At 49.0% G+C, this 23,175-nt stretch overlaps 1 protein-coding gene across 1 annotated transcript; it reads left to right on the forward strand.

The window, feature by feature from the left end:
- The first annotated feature begins 14,816 nt into the window (after window positions 1-14,816).
- Window positions 14,817-20,674, forward strand: LOC149336945 (uncharacterized). The gene is made up of 2 exons (XM_089554288.1): window positions 14,817-15,165; window positions 20,658-20,674. Exons 1-2 carry the CDS (start codon window positions 14,817-14,819, stop codon window positions 20,672-20,674), a joined length of 366 nt encoding a protein of 121 aa, XP_089410414.1.
- The last annotated feature ends 2,501 nt before the right edge of the window (window positions 20,675-23,175 follow it).

The following is a 23,175-nucleotide window of genomic DNA, read 5'->3' on the forward strand; positions in this document are numbered from 1 at the left end:
GACGATGCAGTCTTTAAAGATGCACTTACAGGCACAAATGTGGTATCCTCGGGTTGCTTGCACCTTAGGAAACAGGTTTCAAAGACATTCACGGTCAACGTAGGAAAAAATTCGCCATGAAATCACTGATTTCGCGGAGCCGACGTGAACGCGTCCGTACTCCTCGACGCCCCCTGGCGGTCGCCTCTTCAACAACTGCCACCCGCCGCGCTCCGCTCGTAACACGTTTCCCACAACCGATAGATACCCGCCGTGATGGCTCAGAGGTTAGCGTGCTCGGGTACCCAGCAGGAGTAACCGGGTTCGAACCCAGCCACGGCGGCCTGCGCTTAGATGAGGGGAAAACACAAATGGAGCCCGTGTGCTGTGCGATGTAAATGCACGTTAGAGGTCCTCGGGTGGTCGAAATTAATCCGGAGCCCTCTACTACGGCCCTTCCTTCTCTGTTTTTTCTTTCACTCCCGCCTTCCTCCCTTTCCTCACGGTGCGGTTGGGGCTTCCACCGCGATGTGTGAGACAGATACTGCGCCACTTCCTTTACTCAAATCCACGTATATAGAGGTATATATAGAAGGCACAGTGACCAAATGACAAGTTTATATTTCAACAGAAACAGCTGCAGGTATTCAGTTTTTTTCCTCCTCCTCCAGGAAATGAAAAGGCGAAATGCCAACGCTTCGCACCACATTTCCACCATCGCGGCAAGGTTGAACAAAGTGGTTGTTGATCGCGATATCAATAGACCAGAGCTGCATGACACCTGTACCAAGCACCTGCTAGACGATAAGGCGGACACAAAACATGCGCGAAACGAAACCAAAAAGTAGCGCAGGATTTAAGCATTAAGCCATATATATTTCACGTTTTTTTTAAGGCCGCCAGATGTTCAATCCCTATCAATGCGACTGGCGTGACCGATCAACTAAACAAAATTCTCGATTGGAAAGCGTTAAGCACATATCATGTGGCGTCAAAAAAGCAATTCGCTCTGAAACAAACCCGTAATGGCAGAAGAGCCCTCCTGACCACTTATGCGCACTTTATAACGGCTTTTAGCGCTTTCAATCTTGGTAACTGCAAGAGTACATGTCTTTTTCCAACATTCATTCGTGTGAGTGTCATAAAATGACAAATATATTCAAAAATTTTAACAGAAATAGTCACCCGTCGACGCACTAAGTCTGCACCCGCCACGAATACCGATCACCATATCGCTGCTTCAGAAAAAAGCCGCATGATGCCACCGCCATCGCTGGAATGACCGGCCGTTGTTTCTTACAGAAGCAGATGTCCCTGCAGGATGTGGACGGTGCGGCTAAACGGCGTTCCAGAGCCAGTCACCCGCAGGGCTGTACACATCAACGACAGGGTCTACTCGTTCGACAGTTGCCAGATGGCATGGAACTTGGTCCACGTGTCCATCTTCGACCCCGCGTCGCACCGGTGGGATGTGGAGCAGACGCAACTTCCCGACGCCGGGCCGATTACCATTTCCCTCCCCACATTTGTAGCGTACGGCCGCGGCGCGTATCTATGGGGCGGCCCGCAGAGCTGCCAAGCCCCGAGTTTCCTTTACCGCTTCGACACAAGCACCATGACATGCAGCCGACTGGCGGTGTCCGGTGAGGTGCCCTCATCGACGTTCGGCAGCACAGCTTGTGTTGTGGGTCACCGCAAGTATATCATCAGTGACTGGGGTCCTTAGCCAGATTTGCGGGTCCTTGACTTGGATAACCAAGAGTGGCATCGTGTCCCCACGAGCGGACAGGCTCCGGTTCTACATGCCTGCCAATCTGCGTCTGCCATAGGGACCAGCATGTATGTGTTCGGCGGCAGCCCAGCAGACCGTTCCCTCACCCTATACTACTTTGAAACGACCAACTCTTCCTGGGCGCGCCCACAGGTACAAGGTGTTCCCCCTGTGTATCGGCGAGGACATTCAGCCTTCGTGTTCAACGAAGAGCTGTACATTTTCGGAGGGTACAGCGGTGTGCTGAAGACCTTCTTAGCAGATATGCACAAGTACGACCCCGTGACGTCGTGCTGGACCGAAGTGAAGCCATGTGGCTCACCACCATCTCCCAGGTTATTGCACGGCTGCTCAGTGATGGGTGAAAGAGTGTTTATCTTCGGTGGCTGTGAACCGGCATCCGACCAGGATGAGGAGCAGGTAGTTCAGGAGCGAAGATTGCTGACTGATCTCCACGTGTTGCACTTGGCACCGACACTGAAGAACCTGTGCTTACTTGCAGTAATTGATGCACGGCTGGATCTAAGCCCCTTACCACCCTTCATTAGAGAAATGGTCTACGCTATCACTTCTCACCCATCGTAGTCGATGGTAGATGCTGCGTGTCATCCAAACGGAGTGCCTTCGGCGTAAGCCAGCTTGGGGCTGCGCCAATAATAGAACTTCGGCGCCGCTACTTGACACAGCAATAAACTCTTTTTTTATACGCAATAAACGCCTTCCTTCAGTGCTCGATTTTCGCGGAAGTAAGAAAGTCGCTAGCGTTTTGTTTGTTTGATGAAACTCTGAGGCGCCACTTTTTTTTAATATTACCAAGAACAAACTTTCCGAACGAAGAACTATTCTCTGATATTGATTCCATTCCAGCCTGGTGGTTGATTCAAGAGAATCGCGTCAACGTCACTTCGGCCTGAAGCTCGCGATGAGGTCTAGGTTGCCGCGTAGCCCTGGTGGTCATCCTTTTCAAAGCTGTAGGCAGACTGAGGGGCTGAATGTGGCGGTAGGCGTCGATTTTAGATCTTCTATGGAAACAACTTGCGTCTTTTGTGATTACTTCAGAAAGCCGAAATGTTGTCATTTATTTGCGCATGTCTGCCTTCAGCACGTCTGCCCTCAGCACCCGACGAGTATCTATGTCTTGAAAATGAGCGGATAGAATTCGTGAAAGCTTGGGTAACGGCCGCCGCGGTGGCTCAGTGGTTATGGTGCCCGGCTCCTGACCCGAAAGAGGCGGGTTCGATCCCGGCCGCGGCGGTTGAATTTCTTTGGAGGAGAGATTCTAGAGGCCCATGTACTTTGCGATGTCAGTGCACGTTAAAGAACCCCAGGTGGTCGAAATTTCCGGAGCCCTCCACTACGGCGTCTCTCATAGCCTTAGTCGCTTTGGGACGTTAGACCCCATAAACCAAACCAAATCTTTGGTAATTGATCGTGTCAGGCGGAGATCGTATTGAAGGCAAACGACTACACGCTGGACAGTATTTGAAGCTTTTGGACAGCTTATTTATGTGGATGTGAGAGCGCTCTGGCGCACTGCGCACGTTACATACTTTCGATGAGGCATCCAACGACGGCTGGGGTGAAATATTCGGGAAATGTGTTTTTGACACCAACTTTAATAGACAAATCAAATTTGTGCCATGCCACTCCTTAGCCGCAGATAACCTTGCGGCGTCAAAATTCAGCACAGTCAACAGTAAACGTGAAGGTGAGAGTATAAAAAGTGATATTTGTGAATAAACTGTGAATTTTTTTAGACGAGCATTGATGTTCGATTTTTGCTACATTCATTTGACAGAAGTCATATTCTCTTAACACCGGACACTGACGAAAAGGAAGAACTGCGATAGGCAAATGGCCAATCCCCCGCCGTGGGTATGTGCTATTGAGCCCGAGGACATAATCATCATCATCAAATGGCTACGAAGCTCTCACGTTTTCAAGCGCAATGCTTTAATGCCTCACCGTTGGCAACAGAAGGTCGCCAGCAGAGGTGTCACGCTTTTCGGTTGGTCGAAATGGTTATGACGTCAGAGTGCGCGGATTCCAAGTAATGAGGTCACCCACGGATGCCTGAGGCCACCGTTTGAAGCGCTCGACAACTAATAAAATAGTTGTAGTCCGCTCCGACAGAGGGCGTAAGGCGTACGTGGCTGACCTCATTACATAACTCATTACTGCGAACAGAGCTATGGATACAACCGAACTCATCGAAGCAGAGACAGAGTCGTGCTAGAGAAGCAGTCAAAGTCGGCAGTCAAAGTGTGTAGTTGTAATGTGTAGTCAAAGTGTGTAGTCAAATAAAGCATTAGTGCACCGCAAATAGTCTTTCAACGCCAACAGTGCGCCAGGAAAGGCTTTCGCCTTGCAGCACTTTGGCGAGCCAAAGTGCCCCTGAATTTCCTCATCTTGTTTATAAGATTTTCGCTTGAGCTCTCTCAAATTGGCTACAGCTTTCAATGCCTACTTTGAACGAACCTCACTAAACATGTGGCTTAATTTACATGCAATGCGTACGGTGTTGAAGTATTGCAGTGGGGCTCACGAACAATTACACAGGCGCAAATCGACCTGGCAAAGCCATTTGATCGCGTGTGTTATCCGTTTCTTTATTCTCTTCCGACTGGGATGCGCCTTTGCCACAAAAACTGTTCCTCGTGTTTTATTGAGAATCACCCTCTCCAACAAACAGTCCGCATACGATGCTCTCTGAAACAAGCTTGCCCGTTGTCCCCGCTCCTGTATGCAGAAGAACTGAGGATTGGGCGAGTTGGTGGTGATCCATCGTAAAAAACCAGCGCTTAAGAACACGGACCGAGGACAAGGTGAAACAGACTGACGGCGCTGAACTTACAACTGAAATTTATTCACACGGAGGCAGCCATTTTATACATTTACACAGACATGCGCAAAGGCGTCTTGTCAAACCCAGATGCACTGTTGCCACTCACAAGCGTGAAAATAGAGAAAACAAAAAAAAACAGCAATCATCCATTCAAGGCACATGTGCCATTACCTCACCCTCCCTACCCACAATGAAATGAGCTAGCTTCATTCTGGGTAGGGAGGGTGACGTAATGGCGCACGTGCCGCAGTAATAGTCCTCCCCTCGGGTTCGGCATGTTCGCCACTGATCCGCCCCTGCCAACACCCGTAGGCAAAGGGCGGATGTCAGAAGTCCGGAGAGAATGTTATCCACCGCTGACAACATTAACCGCTGTGGTTAACGTTTTCCGATTGGAAAGCGTTAAGCACGTATCTCGCGGCGTCAAGAAGGTAATTCGCTCTGAAACAAACCCGTAATGGCAGAACAGCCTCTTGACCCCTTAAGCGCACTTGATAACGGCTTTTTGAGCTTTTAATCTTGGTGACAGCAATAGTACATGTTTTTTTCGAACATTCATTCGTGTGAGTATCATAAAATGACAAATGTATTCCAAACTCTAACGGAAATAGTCACCCGTCGACGCACCATGTCCGCTCACGCCGCGAATACAGATCACCATATCGCTGCTTCAAAAAATAGCCGTATGACGCCGCCACCATCGCTGGAATGACCGGGCCTTGTTTCTTACAGATGCAGGTGTCTCTGCAGGATGTGGACGGTGCGGCTAAACGATGTTCCAGAGCATCAGAGCATCAACGGCAAGGTCTACTCGTTCGACAGTTACCACGCGGCATGGAACTTGGTCCACGTCTTCATCTTCGACCCCGCGTCGCGCCGGTGGGATATGGCGCAGACGCAGCTTCCCGACGGCGGGCCGATTAACATTTCTCGCCACACAGTTGTAGCGTACGGCCACTGCGCGTATCTGCGTGGCGGCCCGCACACCTGGCCATCTCCGAGTGTCCTTTACCGCTTCGACACAAGCACCATGGCATGCAGCCGCCCGGAGGTGGCCGGTGACTTGCCGACATCGATTTACGGCAACACAGCTTGCGTTGTGGGTCACCGCAAGTATGTCTTCGGCGTCTTGGATCATTCGCAGTATATGCGGGTCCTTAACTTGGATACCATGCAGTGGCATCGTGTCCCCACCAGCGGAGAAGCGCCCTTTCGGCGTGCCTTCCACACTGCGTCTGCCATCGGGACCGGCATGTATGTGTTTGGCGGCAACCTAGCAGACCCTTTCCATGCTACTCGCGTAGAAAACTCCTTATACTACCTAGAAACGACCACCTCTTCATGGGTACGTCCACAGGTACAAGGAGTTCCCCCTGCGTGTCGGCGAGGTAATTCAGCCTTCGTGTATAACGAAGAACTGTACATTTTCGGAGGGTACAGCGATTTGCTGCAGACCTACTTGGCAGATATACACAAGTACGACCCCGTGACGTCGCGTTGGACTGATGTGAAGCCATGTGGCTCACCACCATCGCCCAGGTACTGGCATGGCTGCTCAGTGATGGGTGAAAGAGTGTTTATTTTCGGTGGCTTTGGGCCGGCACCCAACCAGGATGAGGGGCAAGTTTCTGAGGAGCGAAAGGCGCTCACCGGACTCCACGTGTAGCACTTGTCATCGACACTGCAGAACCTGTGCTTACTTGCAGTAATTGATGCGCGGCTCAATCTACGCCTCTTGCCAAGCTTCATTAAAGAAATGGTGTTCGCTATCACTTCTCACCCATCGTAGTCGATGGCAGATGCTGCATCGCAAGCAAACTGAGTGCCTTCGGCGAAGAAAGCTTGGTGGTACGGTGATGATGCAACTCCGGCGCCACTACTTGACGCAGTAATAAACTCTTCTTTTATACGCACAGGACACCTTCCTTCCGTGCTCGTTTTTCGCGCAAGCAAGAAAGTCGCTAGTATTTTGTTTTTATTCGTGTCACCCGGGGCCGCCACTTTTTCTTAAAAGACACAGAACAAAGTTTCTGAACTAATAATTTTTCACTGAGATCGATTCAACCCCCTGCCTGGTGGTTTCTTCAAGCGATTCGCATTAACGTAACTTCGGAATGAATATCGTGATGAATTTGTTTCCCGCGCAGCGCCTGCTGCCCATACTTTTCAAAGCAGATGGTAGATAGAGATATGTGGCGGTAGGCGTCGATTTCAGCTCTTATTCGTAAACAACTTGCGTCTTTTGCGATGACTTCAGGAAGCCAAACAGTTATCACTTATTTCCGCATGTATTCCCTCACTTTGACGCTGCTTTAAATGTTCACTGATTTTATAGCCTGCTAGTTATGGTCCTGTTTTCGCTATATACATTCTAGTTTCAATCTGGAAGCATCCAATTGGTATATATGTCGTGAACGTGAGCCGAGAGTATTCGTCAAAGCTTGTGTAAGTGATGGCATCAGGTGCAGATCATATCAACGGCAATCGACAGCATGCTGGACTGTATCTGAAGCTTCCTGAGAGCGTATTTACACTGATGCGAGAGCGCTCCAGTGCACTGCGCACGCCAGGTACATTCTCGACAAGCCATCCCACGATGGCTGGTGTGAAATGTTCGGAAAATGTGTCTGTGACACCTACTTGAATTGACAAAGCAACTTTGTGCAATGGCGCTCTTTAGCCAAAGATGATCTAGAGCCATAAAAAATCATCAGGATCGACAGTGGGTGTGCCACTGACTGAGTTGCACCTCGACGACGATCCCCTTAACTCTTTCGTCCACTACGTTGTCGCCTACGGCTACTGCGTCTACATGTGGGGTAGGTTCTCCGACATAAGGTCGCGGATTGGCGGCTTATACTGGTTCGGTACCAGCGCTATGACATGGAGCCGCCCGGAGATGCGCGGCCAAGTTACGAGACTCAGCATCTTCTCTGCTTGCGTGCTGGCTCAACGGATGTACATATTTGGTATTTTGGACTGGGAGTCCACACACCGTATATATTATCTTGACCATGAGAGTGGAGAGGAACCGTCTAGCCGCTGTTTCCACACGGCGTCCGCAGTCGGAACCCGCCTGTATGCTTGTGGTGGCCAGCCGTTGAAATTAGAGGTCAACAACCGGGAAGATAATGCCTTGTATTATCTGGAAACAACCACCTTGATGTGGGTGCGCCGAAGAGTGGAAGGTGCGCGCCCCAAAGCCGCAAACTTCACTTCTCCTTCGTGTACAAAGAACAGCTGTACATCTTCGGTGGCCGCACCAGACAGCTGGGCGCTTACTTTTCAGACATGCATGATAAAGAGAAGTCGTGTTGGATCGAAGTGACAATACATGGGTTACGCCCGTCTGCTAAGCGCTCCGCCGGTTGCAGCGTGATGGTAGAAAAAGGTGTTTGTTTTTGATGGCCTGGGATACGCCCTAGAACATGATAAAGGAGGGCCCATCGATGTTTCTGAAGAGGAAAAGGCGATAACTGACCTGCACGTGTTGCACTCAGCAGCTACGCTGCAGAACTTGCGTCTCCTTGCTGTCATCGACGCAGGTCTTGACGGAGGCGGATTACAAGTAGCTATTAGAAACGAGAGCAACGCTATCTATTCTGGCTCATCACAGACAGCGGACTTGTGCTGCACTTCAAACGAATGCCGCCGCGGTCGCTCAGCGGTTATGGTGCACGGCCGCTGACCCAAAAGACGCGGGTTCGATCCCGGCCGCGGCGGCTAGAATTTCTTTGGAGGAGAAATTCTAGAGGCCCGTGTACTGTGCGATGTCAGTGCACGTTAAAGAACCCCAGGTGGTCGAAATTTCCGGAGCCCTCCACTACGGCGTCTCTCATAGCCTTAGTCGCTTTGGGACGTTAAACCCCATAAACTAACTAAACTAAACTTCAAACGAATGGTGCGCCTTCAACGGAGCCACAGATGGTGGTGAGGTGGCCACAATAGTTATTTCAGTGCCTCTACTTCGGTAGGTAATAATGTCTTTTTTTTTGAAAAACACCTTAGAAGCTGAGCTTCACCGGCGGGAAGGTATTGGCACTCTATCACCTAGGAGCGCCGGGCTCCGCGATTAGCGCTCCGTTCTCGGCAGCCAGCTGAATCGTGACTGTGGTCCGTAAATTTTGTGCGCATTCAGCGAGGCCATCGAACACTTTGCAGAATACGGATGTGTCACTGCCGCGCAGGTTTGGCGGGTTAATGAGGCTCCGTAGGAAACCAACGGGATGACGAACTGCCCACCGCGCTCACCAACTGTCTCCCAACGACACCTCGTTCGAGTTTGGGGACCAGCGTGCGGTGATTCGCGATCAACTCCAACTGCCAGAACTGCGCTTCGCGCATTGAGAGTGCGGTTGCATTGCCAGCGCAAGCGTTTAGATTTGGAGTGCGCGTCTTTCTTGTGTGCTCCTTGAAAAGGCAGGCACCGTTAAAACTTTCTACGAGCTACACGGGCCTCGATCGATTATGGTTCGATTGAGGGATTGAAGCCCTTGTTCCTTCATTGTGCCCCTTTTGTGCAGCGACGTATCCCGAGATTCTGGCGGCCTACAGCGCGCTGGAACACATTGCGGTAAGCCTGACGATGCTTCTGTGGCTGTGGGGCTGCGTGCACGCCCGCGATGTAACAATGGTGAGCCTCTGTGCATACATCGAGCGGACGTGCCTGACGTCCCGCTTGCGATTCGCCAGGTAGCCACGCCGCGTTAGTGCGCTCAGATTGTGCTATCTCTGGAGGGGGGCAGCCGAGCCCCCGACCCCAGCCTGTTGGGGGAGAGTGTGCCTCGTGTGCGAAATCCCGTGAGGGGACAGAGCGCGCGCGCCTTTAATACACGTTCTGAGCACACATCGCTATAAAATGAAGGAAAAAAATGTGGTAGAGTTTTAACGTGGCTCAACCTAGTAGCCGTGCGAAAGCACGTGTTTAGCCTGGTTGACTCGTGCTTTTGCTTTGCTCGGTCGTCGTAACGCTTGGTTACAATAAATTTTGGTTAAGTGCCTATCGAGGTTAAGGTGCTCGCGCCGCAGGTGGAAGTTGAAGACGAGATTGTGCAATGTACAGCGCGCGATTTTGTTGCAGTTTAAGACGCGGCGTGATCGCCTACGGCGATAGCATATAGGGACCTCGTGCAGCGGCCAGTGAAGCTGATTTGCTCGCGCCACCGCGGGTTCGAAACCCAGTCGCGGCAATATTTATTTTATTTCTGCAGAGGCTGAGCTATGCTGCGTTTTGCCGAGGTCACTTTCAAGGTCAAGCTTAACACACACTCGATGAGCTAGATATAACTCGCTAAGCAATGCTTTCACAATAAACGCTGACGCACAGAAAAGATGCGACAACGCATTTTTGCGGTAGTATTGTATACATGTAAAACCAACTAGCCCAACTTCATGCGCTGATGAAACGTAAGTCTTCGGGTCGCATTTTGTCGGGAGTGGTGGCGATACAACTGTTATCCGTGCAGCCAAACCTTGCAGGTTTGATGTGAGTGCACAGTAATCTCTTTTTTTTTTTCTCGACTATTCTGCACTCGTCGCCGCCGCTGTGTTTGCTGCTGCTGAAACCTTCTTACTGCTTAACTCAGTGATGCGCTATATTTGTGCTTCGCTTCCTGCAATGTGGGATTTGTATCTGTGTTTTCTTTGTAGTGAGATATTTCCTGAAATAGCACCTATTTGTCGTTGTCAATACGCCAATACGTCAATATTAAAATTTTGGCCTAAAGAACGGCAGGTTTCAAAAGAGAAACATATTGAAGGACACCACTCACGTATTTAATGAATTTCTTGTTGTTATAAGAGGAGGAACGATAAGCTAACGCAATCACTGTCCCGTCGCATTTGACACTTGATCCATAATGGTAGCAAACATGATGATGAGAATAATCCTTGCTAGCCACCAGGGGAATGCCTCTGCTTTCAGTTACAATATACTTCTCAGAGATCAAAGATCCTGTGAATTTCCACACTAAAGCTATATTGTGTGAATGAAGACTTTTAGTTTGAGAGACCTGGTTTTGGAGTCCTGTCTTACAACCCAAGTACGCTTGAGTTCGTGTCACACCACTTTTCTAACTTACATATGCTTGCCAATGCTCAGAGGACTATGATAGTTCGCAGAATTTTCACGAGTATGACTTTCTTTTTCAGTTCATGATCGTGGATGCCGAACTCGTGTTCAGAATCCCTTGCGATTTGACCCGTTGAAATGTATTATTGATCTGTTGCGCCACTCAGAAGTACAAAACTCGGTAAAGAGTAAGGGGAAACGGAGAGGTAGAATAGCGAGCACCTGATGATAGGTCTCCTCTAGGTAGCTAACAAATGCATTCTCACTTTCGAAAGCAAACGATAAAAGACTCAGAACGGTCGCTGGGTTGGAGGACAAAAGGCGGTGGATCTCCTTGACTACGATGGTTGTGTAGACGTTGATCGCTACACAATCTGTGTACGTCGAAGGGTTGGGAGCACAGCGAGCACGCAGATCTCGGAGTTGTAGTATCTGAGGACTTCTTCGACGCAGCGGAGGTGGCAACGAAGGTGAAGGTGAGTTCACCTAAAATGGAGGATCGACATGAGCAGGAGACAAGTTTTGTGCATGGTCCGCTTTAGAAATTTTCAGCTTGATCTGAGAGCGGTGCTGAACAATTGTTTTCGTGCACAGAAAGATTATGAAGTGACCCGTGGCACCGAAAAGGCTTTCGGTAGAGTCAGGCTATTGAAAACAACCATTAGATGGCGAAAAAAATTTGTTTTGAAATACAAGCGTTCGACCACACTGCATCTCGCCTCCCCCCTGCCCTCAGCGTTCACTCTCGAGAAAGGGAGCTGTCTGATATCGGCAGCTACGGACAGACATTTTCCCGACGCCACAGAATCGACGAGCCAGCCTCTTCTCTGACACACCTCCAATTTGTAGCTTATGCGCGGGCTCCCAGACTCCCTGCGACATGGTCTGGGAATGTGTGATGAGCATCCCAAAACCACCCATCCACTAAGCCTCGTGGAACCACTGGCTGCCCCTCCCCCTGCCCAGCCACCAACTTCTGGTGGCCCGCCGCGCGCGGGAGATTATAGTCAGCGCTGAGACTTTCGAAATAAATGTTTTACCTTCCAAGCCAAAGTCCACTTTAATAAAATTTTCTCTTTCTCCGGTACAAGTAAAATTCTAATCCCGTCTAATAAAAGCCCACAGAGGCATCTTACGCTTATTTGTTTTTTCCTTCCGTCACTACTCTCATGTTTGTTTGTTTGTTTGTTTGTTTGTTTGTTTGTTTGTTTGTTCGTTTGTACCCTAGACGCGCAGTGATGTGTTTCTCGTTTGTACTCATCTTTCATAAAATTACTTTCTGTCTCTCGCTTCTACTCGCTGTACCCATCCCGTCTTCGTCGTCGTCTTCGACGCCGAATATCAGGTCCCTATGCAACTACCATTCGAAAGGCGTTCATCCTTTTTTTAATTTGTACACTGCCTTAGTAAGCAATAGTGCGAAAACGAAGAGTTCCCACCAGGAAACCTGTTCTGGTAATTTCCATAGTTTGCGAGAGAACGAACGCGGCTTTTATTAGACGGAGAAAGTGGATGATAATTTGGACGACGCCAGCTCATGCCGCGCGCAATCCGCGCCAGCTACGCCCAGAGAACAAGCCCGCGGTGGTCCTTCAAAGACGCATATGTCCTGTCTGCTATCAATGGGGACCTCGGTGCGAACGGCATCGCCTACGGCGAATGACAGGAGTCGTTCCGCGGAAGGTCGCGAACGACTGGGTGCTGGAGGAGTCCGTGGACGAAACGGAGCTTCGACGAGAGCCGCCGCGCAGTGGAGATGAGCCCTGCCGTTCGCCGCAGCCTTCCACCCCAGACGGCGTATTCCCTTCTGTACGGCGGGACGCGGTGAGCATGCCGCGGGCCTGTCTCATCTTCGCCATCGTCGTGTCGCGACTGATCTTCATCGCACAGTGGCTGTCCGCGAACGGCCTCCCCTCCTACAAGAATCACCGAAGTCCGGCCTCCCCCGGAGACAAGTGGGGAGCCCCGCGGATATAGGTGCAGGGCTTTTGGCACGGTACCGCACCAGGTGCCTTGCAAGGCGGCACCGTTTGGAAATGCATGGTCGCGGCCGCCGTCATCGCAATTTTACGCCTCGTTCCTACGACGGGGACAGCTACTCTGATAAGCACAGGAAATGCGGTCAATAAATATTACTATTGTGCGCAGCAAAGTTAATACCAGCACGTGATTTACACATAGCTACGCACATTTGATTGTTTAAATGCTGAAATCCGTTCGAAGAATTACAAGTTAGCAAAGCTTTTTGCAGACCCAGTTTTGCGTCCGCACTGCAGCTCGCCTGGACGAGGCAGCGCGCATTTCAAATCATATCGCACTACAAGAGAGCGAGTCTTGAGTGAGATTGCCTTTGATTCTTTTTCCTTTATTCCTGTTCGTATATATTTCCTTTTTCGCGTGAGTTAACCTTCAGTTGAAAGATAGCGCCTGTATTGGCCTCTTCTGCCTTGTCTTCATTCTTCAGCGCTATGATGTAGAGTTCAATCCGACTAACCCAACTTTCCGACATTCTATGTTACATTAAGCTTCATGAGTAATCTTGAAGTGATTAATTATTTATGAGAAGTATTAAATTTATTTCCGTTATTTTTGTAAACAGCAATTACTTGCATTCGCGCGATTTTAGGATAGTGAATAGTAGTGTAATTTAATTACTTTTCACAAATAATTTTTCCATGTGTAGTGTACACAAACAAAACACCGACGTTTAGCGACAAACACGACTACATTATACCAGCTTCCATCCCGGTGCAATTGGTACCGACACCAATTTCTCACGCGTTTCTCCGCTGCCTGGTGGTGGTGGTGGTAGTGGTTTATTTAAAAAAAAATAAAAAGTGAAGCAAAAGAGTGTTGCCGGCCGCGGCAATTGCTATCTAATATCTTAAGCACCCGAGCTGCAGCCGGCGGAAACGAAAGGGAAAGGGAGAGGATAGTGAGGAGAAGTATAGAGGGGAGCGACAGCGAGAAAGGACAGGGTAGAGCTTTGTACACTATTTACAAAATACAAAAGTAGTCAAGTTCGCGCCGCTCGCGCGCTAATGTCCAAGCATTGTCCCAAAAAAAGTGCGCGCGAGCGGCCACTGCGCACAATCACTTACACAAGAAGACTGCCTGGTTGCTTAGTGCTTGTATTTGTCCTTCCTCAGTTTCCCCGGCTGTTTGCTTTTCTCGTGGACGGCATTCGTTGATGCCTTTTTCGAAAGGCGGAGTTTTTGCAGACGGCGTGTCATCTCCACAGCACATCTGCTCATTGTGTTTCTGCAAAGGCCGCAAGCAGACGACAAGCAGACTTCGAGGCTCGAGCTGTGCGCTCGCGTGACTTCTTGAGGACAGATGAGATAGGCTCCGCGCCGCGATCAATCAATTAGTAAATACGAAATCACTAGGATATACACTCAATATACAGACAGGATATACACTCAAATACCAGCTTCGATGTTCGTATTTTCTTCTGTCCTGTTACCTACGTCGAGCTAGATCTTTGGGGACTCTCCGCCTGCGGTAGAAAATTTCCGTCCTCCTACAGGCCTTCAGCGTGTACATGGCCCGCAATATCTGTGGCATGCGAATCAATCAGAAGAGGAGTTTATTAGTGAATCGGCCAATAACTTCTGGTGTGTGACGTCCCCACTCCGAACGGTGCCTCAACCAAGGTAAAGGCACAAGCTCGGGCACGTTGGTACAACGTTCTAAACAAGGATATTTCGCTCCTGGCAGATTAAACTTGAGCTGCTAGTCAGCGCGTTGTGTGTCATTTTCTTCCTTCGTCCAGTGTTTTGCCCAGGTTTGCCTTTCTTCATAAAGTTAAACGGAAAGACGAAAAGTCTCGAGCTCACACGTGCATGCGCCGCCCACTCTGCAGCGCGTATCCCCCCCCCCCCCCCACCACCCCTTCCCCAGCCTCGTATCATTTCGAACGACAGCCTTCTATTGCGTCTTCCCCCTGTCCTCTTTGCGTACAGCTATGAACATAACCGACAACGCAGTGATTCCGGCAGGCGGCGCACCAGCAGCTCGCGCTGTGAAACAAAGGTCGAAGAAAAGCAAGTAACGCCCACCACCAAGTTTGATTTCAGAGCGTGGCCGTTGAGTGGAAAGGAACAAAGCGGCCCGATATTCTTTTCGCAACAACTGGTTGCCATTGAACGATGTGGACGGCGAGGCTCAACCGTATTCCAGAAATCCTCAGTGAAACGTCGGTCGCCGTCAAAGGGAAGGTTTACTCGTTTGACTGTTCCGACATCTGCTACCCGGACAGTGGTGAAATCCCAGGCTACATCCTCGACGTGTACACCTTCGACCCCGTCTCGTACCGCTGGGATAGGATACAGACTCGGTCACTTCCCGAAGTCCAGCCGATTACCATCGTGGGCCGCAGCGTTGTAGCCTACGGCCACTGCGCCTACATTTGGGGCGTACAGCACATCAGCCCCGAGGTTACCGGCCTCTACCGCTTCGATAGCGATGCCATGATGTGGAGCCGTCCGGAGGTAAGAGGTGAGGTACCGAGTGCTGATGTTAACCACTCGGCGTGCGTGCTTGGTCACCGGATGTACATTTTTGGTGGATTGCACAGAAATTCATCGAACTTTGTACGTTTTCTGAACCTGGAGACTCTAGAGTGGCATCGTGTCCCGACCAGCGGAGAGGCCCCCCTCGGTCGCTACTGCCACACGGCGACCGCCATCGGAACCCGCATGTACGTTTGGGGTGGCAACCTAGAATTCTCTCGACCCGACGACCCTTATGACAATTCTTTATACTATCTGGAAACCACCAATGCGACATGGGTGCGCCCACAAGTGCAAGGCGTGGCCCCGGAGGGACGCGAGCGTCACTCTGCGTTCGTGTACGATAGAGAGCTGTATATCTTCGGTGGCTGCAAGGGAATTCTGAACACCTACTTTGGAGATATGCACAAGTATGACGTTGAAAAGTCGTGCTGGACTAAAGTTACGCCCAGTGGATCAGGCCCGTCTGCGAGGCGTTTGCCCGGCTGCTGTGTGCTTGGAGAGAGGGTGTTGGTCTTCGGTGGCTTCGGGCCTCCACCCAGCCTTGAGGAGGAAGACCACCTCGAGGACATCTCTGAGGCGGAAGAGGAGCTGACGGATCTGCACGTGTTGCACTTAGCACCGACGCTGCAGAACTTGTGTATGTTTGCTGTCATCGATGCCGGTCTGGATAAGAGCGAATTACCGGAAGTGATTATAAATGAGATCAACACCATCAAATCAAGACAGTCTTAATCGCCGGGTCTGTGTTGCACGTCAGCGTGATGGAGCGCCTTGGACAGAGCCGCATGTGGCGGTGCGTTGGCCAACTTCAGTGTCTGTAAGCGTCGCGAGGTTCTGTAGGAATACAGGCGGCTGGAGCTTATCCCGTACTACCCTGCGGCGTTTCTTTCGACGCGTAGCAGTGCGCCCTCCAGTGGCGCAACAACAGTGAGCCTTTGCATGCATCGTGAAGACAGGCTTGAAGTTCTGCTTAGTCGTCGCCCGCCAGCCGCGTCGTGTCAGGACGCACTGCTTGTGCTGTCCTATGAAAGGAGATCAGCCGGGCTGTTAGCGCGTAGTAACAGTGGCAATACCATGACACTGTGCTTCTTCAGTCCGCAGTATGTAAGAATGTGTACACATGTGGCACTTGCTCAACGGCGGGGGTGATACGAGCGGGAACTCGTTTTATCCCGGCGCCCAAATCTTGCAGGATTGCACTAGTTCAGAGTGAGCTTTTTTTTTTTTTAATTCCGAGTACATCATCGTTTCTGTGCTTGCTGCTGCTGCATCCTGCTAACCGCTTTTCTTTCATAGTTGCTGTATTTGTGAGTATATTTCTTCTATGTAATATTCCGATGTGCTTTCGCTTTGTAACGAGGTGCTTCTGAAGAATGACTGTTTTTCACAAGCTGAGAATGTGATTGTGATTATTGACGTTATCTTAGCGCCAGAATATTCTTGACCAAGTCAGCTTTTAACGTTTCAGATGGGAAGAGGGAACAATTGAAAGTGCCAAACATCTTATGTTATAAGCTACGAGGGGAGAAATAATTTTCCTTATTTACACAAGAAAAAGAGGCCCAGCTAAAAGGGGTTCGGACACAAGTAGGCAGCATGTTTAGTGGTATAGCCGAAATTAACAAGAATGTTGTTCTATTTTTGATGGACATGGTCGACAAGGTAGAACAGTCTGTTCAACATCAGTCCGATCAATGTGATATTTATTTATTAGAGGTAAACAGGTGTCAACTGCGACTGCAGCATTCAAAGAAAGAGCTGAAAAAAAAGAGCGAACCGCGCCAATGTGGAAGTTCAGAATATAAGTCTGCAGGTAGAACATGAGGGCACACCGCCTTAAGAGTGTGAAGCGATAGCGTAAATAGGTCCCTTCAGCCGTTTGTGGTCCTCTGCGTATCACGTAGCGAACATGGCAATTCTTTACATTCATAGACCGCTGAGGTACGCCACAGCCCCGACAGGCGGCGGTTTCAAACACAGTAACCGGTAGGGCTTGTAAGTGAGAAACTACGGTTAGTTTCGGTTTCGCCTACTGCAGCGCACCTGGTGACTGAAGGTGAAATGATGCTTAACATTGAATGATTCCTGCGCACACCCGTACCAGGCTATAAGATTGCGGCTGTAGCCGAATTGTCTGAGGAACCGTGATGCGAAGTTACTCTTCATCGCTCGCAGTGGTTTGAATCCCGCTCGGGGATGAAGCTTTTTCTGCTGGATACCGCTTTCATACGACGGTACGACGCTGGAGTTGGCGTCCCTGCAGACGCTGTGGATGGAATTGACGCTGGCGTCTGCATTTGCTGGACAATTGTGCGTATGGAAGTTTTCTACCCGTGCCCTGATTGCTTTCCTCGAGCAGCTCTCGCAACCAATGAATAATTTTGCTGCCAACCGCCGCCAGGTTTTTCATGATATCGCATGACGTTGGCTCTCGCTCTATTTTTTGTTTTATCTTCACTAAAAACTGTGTAAACACAAGTAGTGCTTTTGTCCCTTTGTGTTTGCATTTGTTTTGTTTTATATGTTATTGTATAATCGTGCCTTACTGCCGTATAATTATTTGTCTATTGCACCTGTACGCATGTATTCTCTCTTGTTAGCCACCACTGTATGCCGTCTTGGTGCCCGTGGCGTAGTCCAGGAGTCATAAGACAGCTTTTACTATGGCCGCCCTCCCATCGTGTACTGCATGGTGGCAAAATAAACATTACTATTATAATTCACGTGTTATAAATTACATCTGAGACATCTTCTTTATCGCTCAACACCGATGCCGGATTTTCTGCAGAAAGGGAGTCTCAACGTTAACGCGTTATAGCTTTGAAGAGTATTACTAACCTTGAAATTCATGAATGGCCTCATAATCAAGATGATCTTTTTCAGGAGGTCAACTACCTAGCATTCGAATCCGAACTTGCTAAGCCTTTCTTGGTGGACATAAAAAAAACTGCGTACGCTAACATGAGTTCGGGATTCGGCTATGTGGAATTTAATTTTTGCGAGATCTGGACTGTTCGTATGGACCCTTCAATGGAATAAACTCTCAGTTGGCAGATTGCGCTACGGAAATGCACAGCGCATCATGCGGCATGTGTAGTCAGTAACCTAAATGGAGAAAGCTTTTCTTGCTGAGAACGCCTGCCCATTCCAACAGAGGTAAGCAGCTATCTTAAAGGTGTCATGGTACTGTGTGAAGCGAGCCGCTACGGAAAGTATTCGTGCTGGAGGTAACTACCTGCCTCAACTACCCTTGCTGCTCACAAAAAATAAGAAGCGGGAGCTGCCTGGCCAGCATCGCCCTTTTCGTTTTCCTCTGGTATCAGCGCAGCGTATCTTTCTTGCCACAGCTGAGGGTCACAAGTTGCCATTCGCTTTCTTGCGCGCTATAAATCTACTCTGATTTGTTCCTTAACCTTCCGTCTCATCAAATCTTCCATTAAACACACAGCATTCCAGAAAATACTTATAAGTAGACGTGCTTCGAAGTTCCTTTTAGGCACGAAACACTTTCTCAGAGAATGCTAAAGTAAGCTAGCAGGAGCGCATTTCGCGGTGCCTGCCAAAGGCCACCACTGCGCATGCGCCATTACCATGGCAACCAGTATACCATGGCCCCCACGGCGCCATAATGCGCATGCGCAGAGTCACACAGCGCAGCTGGAATATAAGAGGGAAGCGATGCGCTCGCTCAGACGCGCACCATGGAAGAAGGAGAGTGGCAGTGCGCTCCTCACGGCAGCGGTACAGGCTGCGTGAAATTCAGTCTTCCGATCCAGAAGTCGTCGCATGGTACAAGGCCGGCCGACAGCGTGAAGACGAGGCGAGAAAGGATAAGCGGCTGGCCGAGACGCCCAAAGAACGAGAGGAACGTCTAGCGAAGAGACGACACCAAGCTTATGAACGACAACGACGACGTGTCGCTACCGAAATGTCAGTAGACGAAACTGCTTTCGCTACGTGTTCACTGGTCTAGCTGAGCTAAGCCACTCCCAAATTTTTCGATCTCATTCTGGGCAGGTTCAGGCGAACATCACCCGGGAACCACGGAGAACGCGATGGCGAACATGACGCCGAATTGACGTCGAAATTCTCTTCGAGCGTTCGGAAACTAACCGTCTTTTTGGGTTTCGATTCTTGTAAATATCTTGAAATCGCGATGCCGGATCGAAGCGCATGTCTACGGCTGCGTCAAAGCCCGTTTCCGTCAGAAAAATTGTTTTCTTGGGCTCCTGGGGGTAGAACCAAGACGTCTCTAAAGATGCCCCCAAACCGCAGGGAAAACCATTAGTGTAAATAAAGTTTTCCCTTCGCTTGCGTTAGCATTAGAGCCCACATTTGCGTAACATTCCTCCACCGTAGTCCGTGTGAAGCCTCATAGCTAGAAGTGGCATTGGAAAACTCACCATGCTTAGAGTCTACAGTGGGTTTCGAATCCGCAGAGCGCGAACATATCAGCCTCATTTTCCACTTGTTAAAGGAGTATACACACCTAACTTTGGTGGCAAGTTTGGTGGCATGTCTTGTGGACTAGCTGATTCATTTTCGACGAAGAGCGAAACACAAACAATGCTGCGCCCATGGTGTCGTATTCCTTTCTTTACCTCCTGTCCTCTTTCTTTCTGGCAGTTTCTAGCCTTCCTCTCTACAATATGATCTTACTGCTCTAATGGAGACCTGGATAAAGTAAGGTGAGTTCCCCTGCATACCTAGCTACACTACAGTACCATTACCAAAAGATAGCGCGCCTCCAGGTTGCTGCGAAACTTTTATTAAAAGCAGCATAAGTCATTAAGAGCGCAGTGATTCGGTACCAAAATTCTGGAAGCACGGAAGCCGTTTTTATTCAACTCAAGACAGAGCTCATAGTAGGCGTAGTAATCGCCCTACAGACTTGTTTACGTGCCAATTCATGTCCGCTATGAAAGCTAATTTCGCGCCTCTTATGCACTTCATTATTGATCTGAAATACAAGACGGTCACGGTTAAATAATTTTGTTCGAATCCTTCCTTATCAAAAACATCATTATCAATGCACCTGGTGGATTAACTTATCAGCATCGGAACATTGACGTTTTGTCTAACCTGGATATGAACGCCTGCGTCGATGCTGGTATGATGAACACTACAGACCATTGTTAAAGTTTTCTGTTCTTACCACGATCAAGACGGCTCATAACTAGACGGCTAGATTCTCACAACTTTTCCAATATTATATATCGGGCGTACTAGGCAAATGCTAGATATTTACTTGAAAATGTGGACTGTGAAGTTTGCGTGATGACGTCGTCGATACAGAACTTTCAGTTTCGTCCGCACTATTGCGCAAGTAATTACCAGGTGAAAGGTAGGGTATTCACGGCAAGACGATCAGCACGCCATTTATTCACCGGCTGCCTGTGCAGCCGTTGACCCAGCGTAGCCAATCATTCTGGTATCACGTGAGCTTGAGTCACGGTTTCTTTTTGCCTTCTGCAGGCGCGGCTGCAGCGTAGGGGGAGGCAGCGGAGGTGATCTGTTTGTCGTCTGCTCGGGCTTTGAAAGCTATTGCCGTAGATTAAGTCATCTAACCTTAATAGCTCGATCAAAGCCTTGCAGCTGAAACCTGATTTCATCGCAGTTTTCATGGTCATGCACCACTATATATGTGGCTAAAAAAAAGTAAAGTTGAAAATGAGGGCAGCACAGGAGGCAATTTGGCATGGCATTATTTGCGTTCATATACGTGCTTTAAGGAGTTTTTTATGTATGATTGTAAATTGTGCCGTTTATCATCCCGGAGAGACTCATCGGCTTTGAGTGACACTGTAGCGGTGGCTCCGGATATATTTAGACCCCCCTGGGATTAATTAGACATCGCTCAGAAAACAGGCGCTTTTTTACTTCGCCTCCATCGATGTACGGTCAATGCGTCCTCGATGGAACCCGTGACCAGTCAGCAGCAGAACGCCAAACCTACTCGGCTACAATGGAGTGCCACTTCTCAGGCGTTCCGTGAGTTTCTTTACCTGGTTCATTCCAATAAGGCTCCGCACCGCCGCCACCATTAGCGTGAAAGAACGATTGTATTATCTCAAGATATATTAACCCTTTGAAGGTTTTTGCCGTATATGTACGGCGGCGGTTTTCTGTCCCGCAAGGTATTTGCCGTACGGGCACGGTTTCGATCTTCCGTTTGAAATTTAGCGCCAAAAGAACAATGTGTGCTCACTGGGGGGTGCTGCCACCTCTTAGGACTTACAAGAAGTGTTTGAATTTTGTGCTGCCTTCTTACGGAGATAAGCAGAACTTATGTCTAGCTTGAGCGCGGCGGCACAGACTGCGGCAACACCCCTTTTGTAGTTTTGGTTTCGCCGCCTGATCGCAACGGAGTCGCGCGAAATTTGAGTTTTCTTTCTGTCAGCACTATCTTGCAGGGGCTGCCGAAGTTGATTTCTATCTTTATTGGCGCTGCTCTTAGCTTGCTTATCACCGTTGCTCGCGAGGTATTCTCGCCCTCTGTGGCAACGCGCCTACGCGGTTTCGATTCCGCCGCGGGATCGCAACGGAGTCGCGCGAAACGTGTTTTCTCTTTGTGGGCACTGTTTTGCAGAGGCGGCGAAAGTTGATTTCTATCTTTATTGGTGCTGCTCTTAGCTTGCTTATCACCGTTTCTCGCAGGTATTCTCGCTCTCTGCGGCAGTTGTGAGTGATGCTGTCACCAAAGTACTGTTCCTAATTTTTTTTTACTATTTATTCTCGATTATATACATTTTGTAGATTCAAGATCCGCAATAAAGTAATTTGACCACCTGGGGAAGTTTTCTTCAAAATAATTCGACCTTCTTGTGGGCTAGTTGGTAATTCATCCAGAAAAATAAGCAGCCCTAAAGGAGATCGACGAAGAAACAGTAGATAGGAGCAGTGCTGACAATGATGTCTGGTTTAATGCAGCAAACTGACCGGAATCTGTACAAGGTAAGAAGATCACTTGACGAAATGCGGGAACGCAAAATCCGACCGCGCATCCACCAACAGTATGCAAAATGACGTGGTCAAATGAAACCACGTGATACGTACGCGCACATGCCAGAATATCAGACCCACAAGAAGCCGAGGCCGAACCGCCACAGTCGGGATGCATTTGCTCAAGAAAGATGATATCAAAAGCAGAGTCAAACGCTCGTAGCAAAAGCAGTGTCAGGACTAAAACGTAACCTTAAACACACACTAAAACACAAGAGCAAAAACCATCAACAAGAGGAAAAAAGATGCAGTCACATTGGTTAGAATGATAAAATAAACTGGCACAATATATAAAAGCACACAAAAAAGGCTATTTCCTTCTAAGATAGCGTAATTCAATGCGAGCTCATGCACCGGCAATCGGCCTTGGAAGCGAGAACGCATTCAAAGCCTCGAAATAGTCGAAATACAAAAGAGAAATATCATAAAGGTGGAGAGAACACAACTCTAGAAAGCCACTGAGGCCACCAACGCACTGATGAAGAGACAGAACAGAAGGGATAGTTTACAGTGAAATGAAAACTCGTGAAGAAGTCCTCAAGCCGTAATGATAGACCCTAATTAGGATTTGTTTGTACATAAAATAGAATAAAAAGACGCTAGCAGGTGAAACGACTCGCGCGCTCTTCGTCTCTAGTAGTTCTTGCAGAATACTTTGCCTTTATTTGCTTTTCTTCCAGCATGTAGCGATGGCTCAAGATATTTAGGGGCAGGACCATTGATACATTCGTCGCCAACTGACCCTCGCACGTGACAAATTCGTAAGTTACGGAAACATGCACAAGCACGCGTAAATAACTCTATAATCCCGACGCAACACAAATATTTGTAAACATATACGGTTCCAAGTTGTTCAAGACATCGATTGTTGATATAGTGCTAACGAGGTCATAGGTGTTAAGTGTCCACCACGAAGACATCGAAGCTGATCTCGCTCGCTCTGTTAAAGCCATTCGATTCGAGGTGTGACCAACTGCGGAAGAATTCTTGC

Source organism: Amblyomma mixtum, chromosome 7 (genome assembly GCF_055824585.1).
Source record: "Amblyomma mixtum isolate Tamu chromosome 7, ASM5582458v1, whole genome shotgun sequence".
Lineage (NCBI taxonomy): Eukaryota > Metazoa > Arthropoda > Arachnida > Ixodida > Ixodidae > Amblyomma > Amblyomma mixtum.

What these genes read in the sequence shown, in the direction of transcription:
- LOC149336945 (XM_089554288.1), top strand. Translation starts at nt 14,817, where the DNA reads ATGTGGACGGCGAGGCTCAACCGTATTCCAGAAATCCTCAGTGAAACG.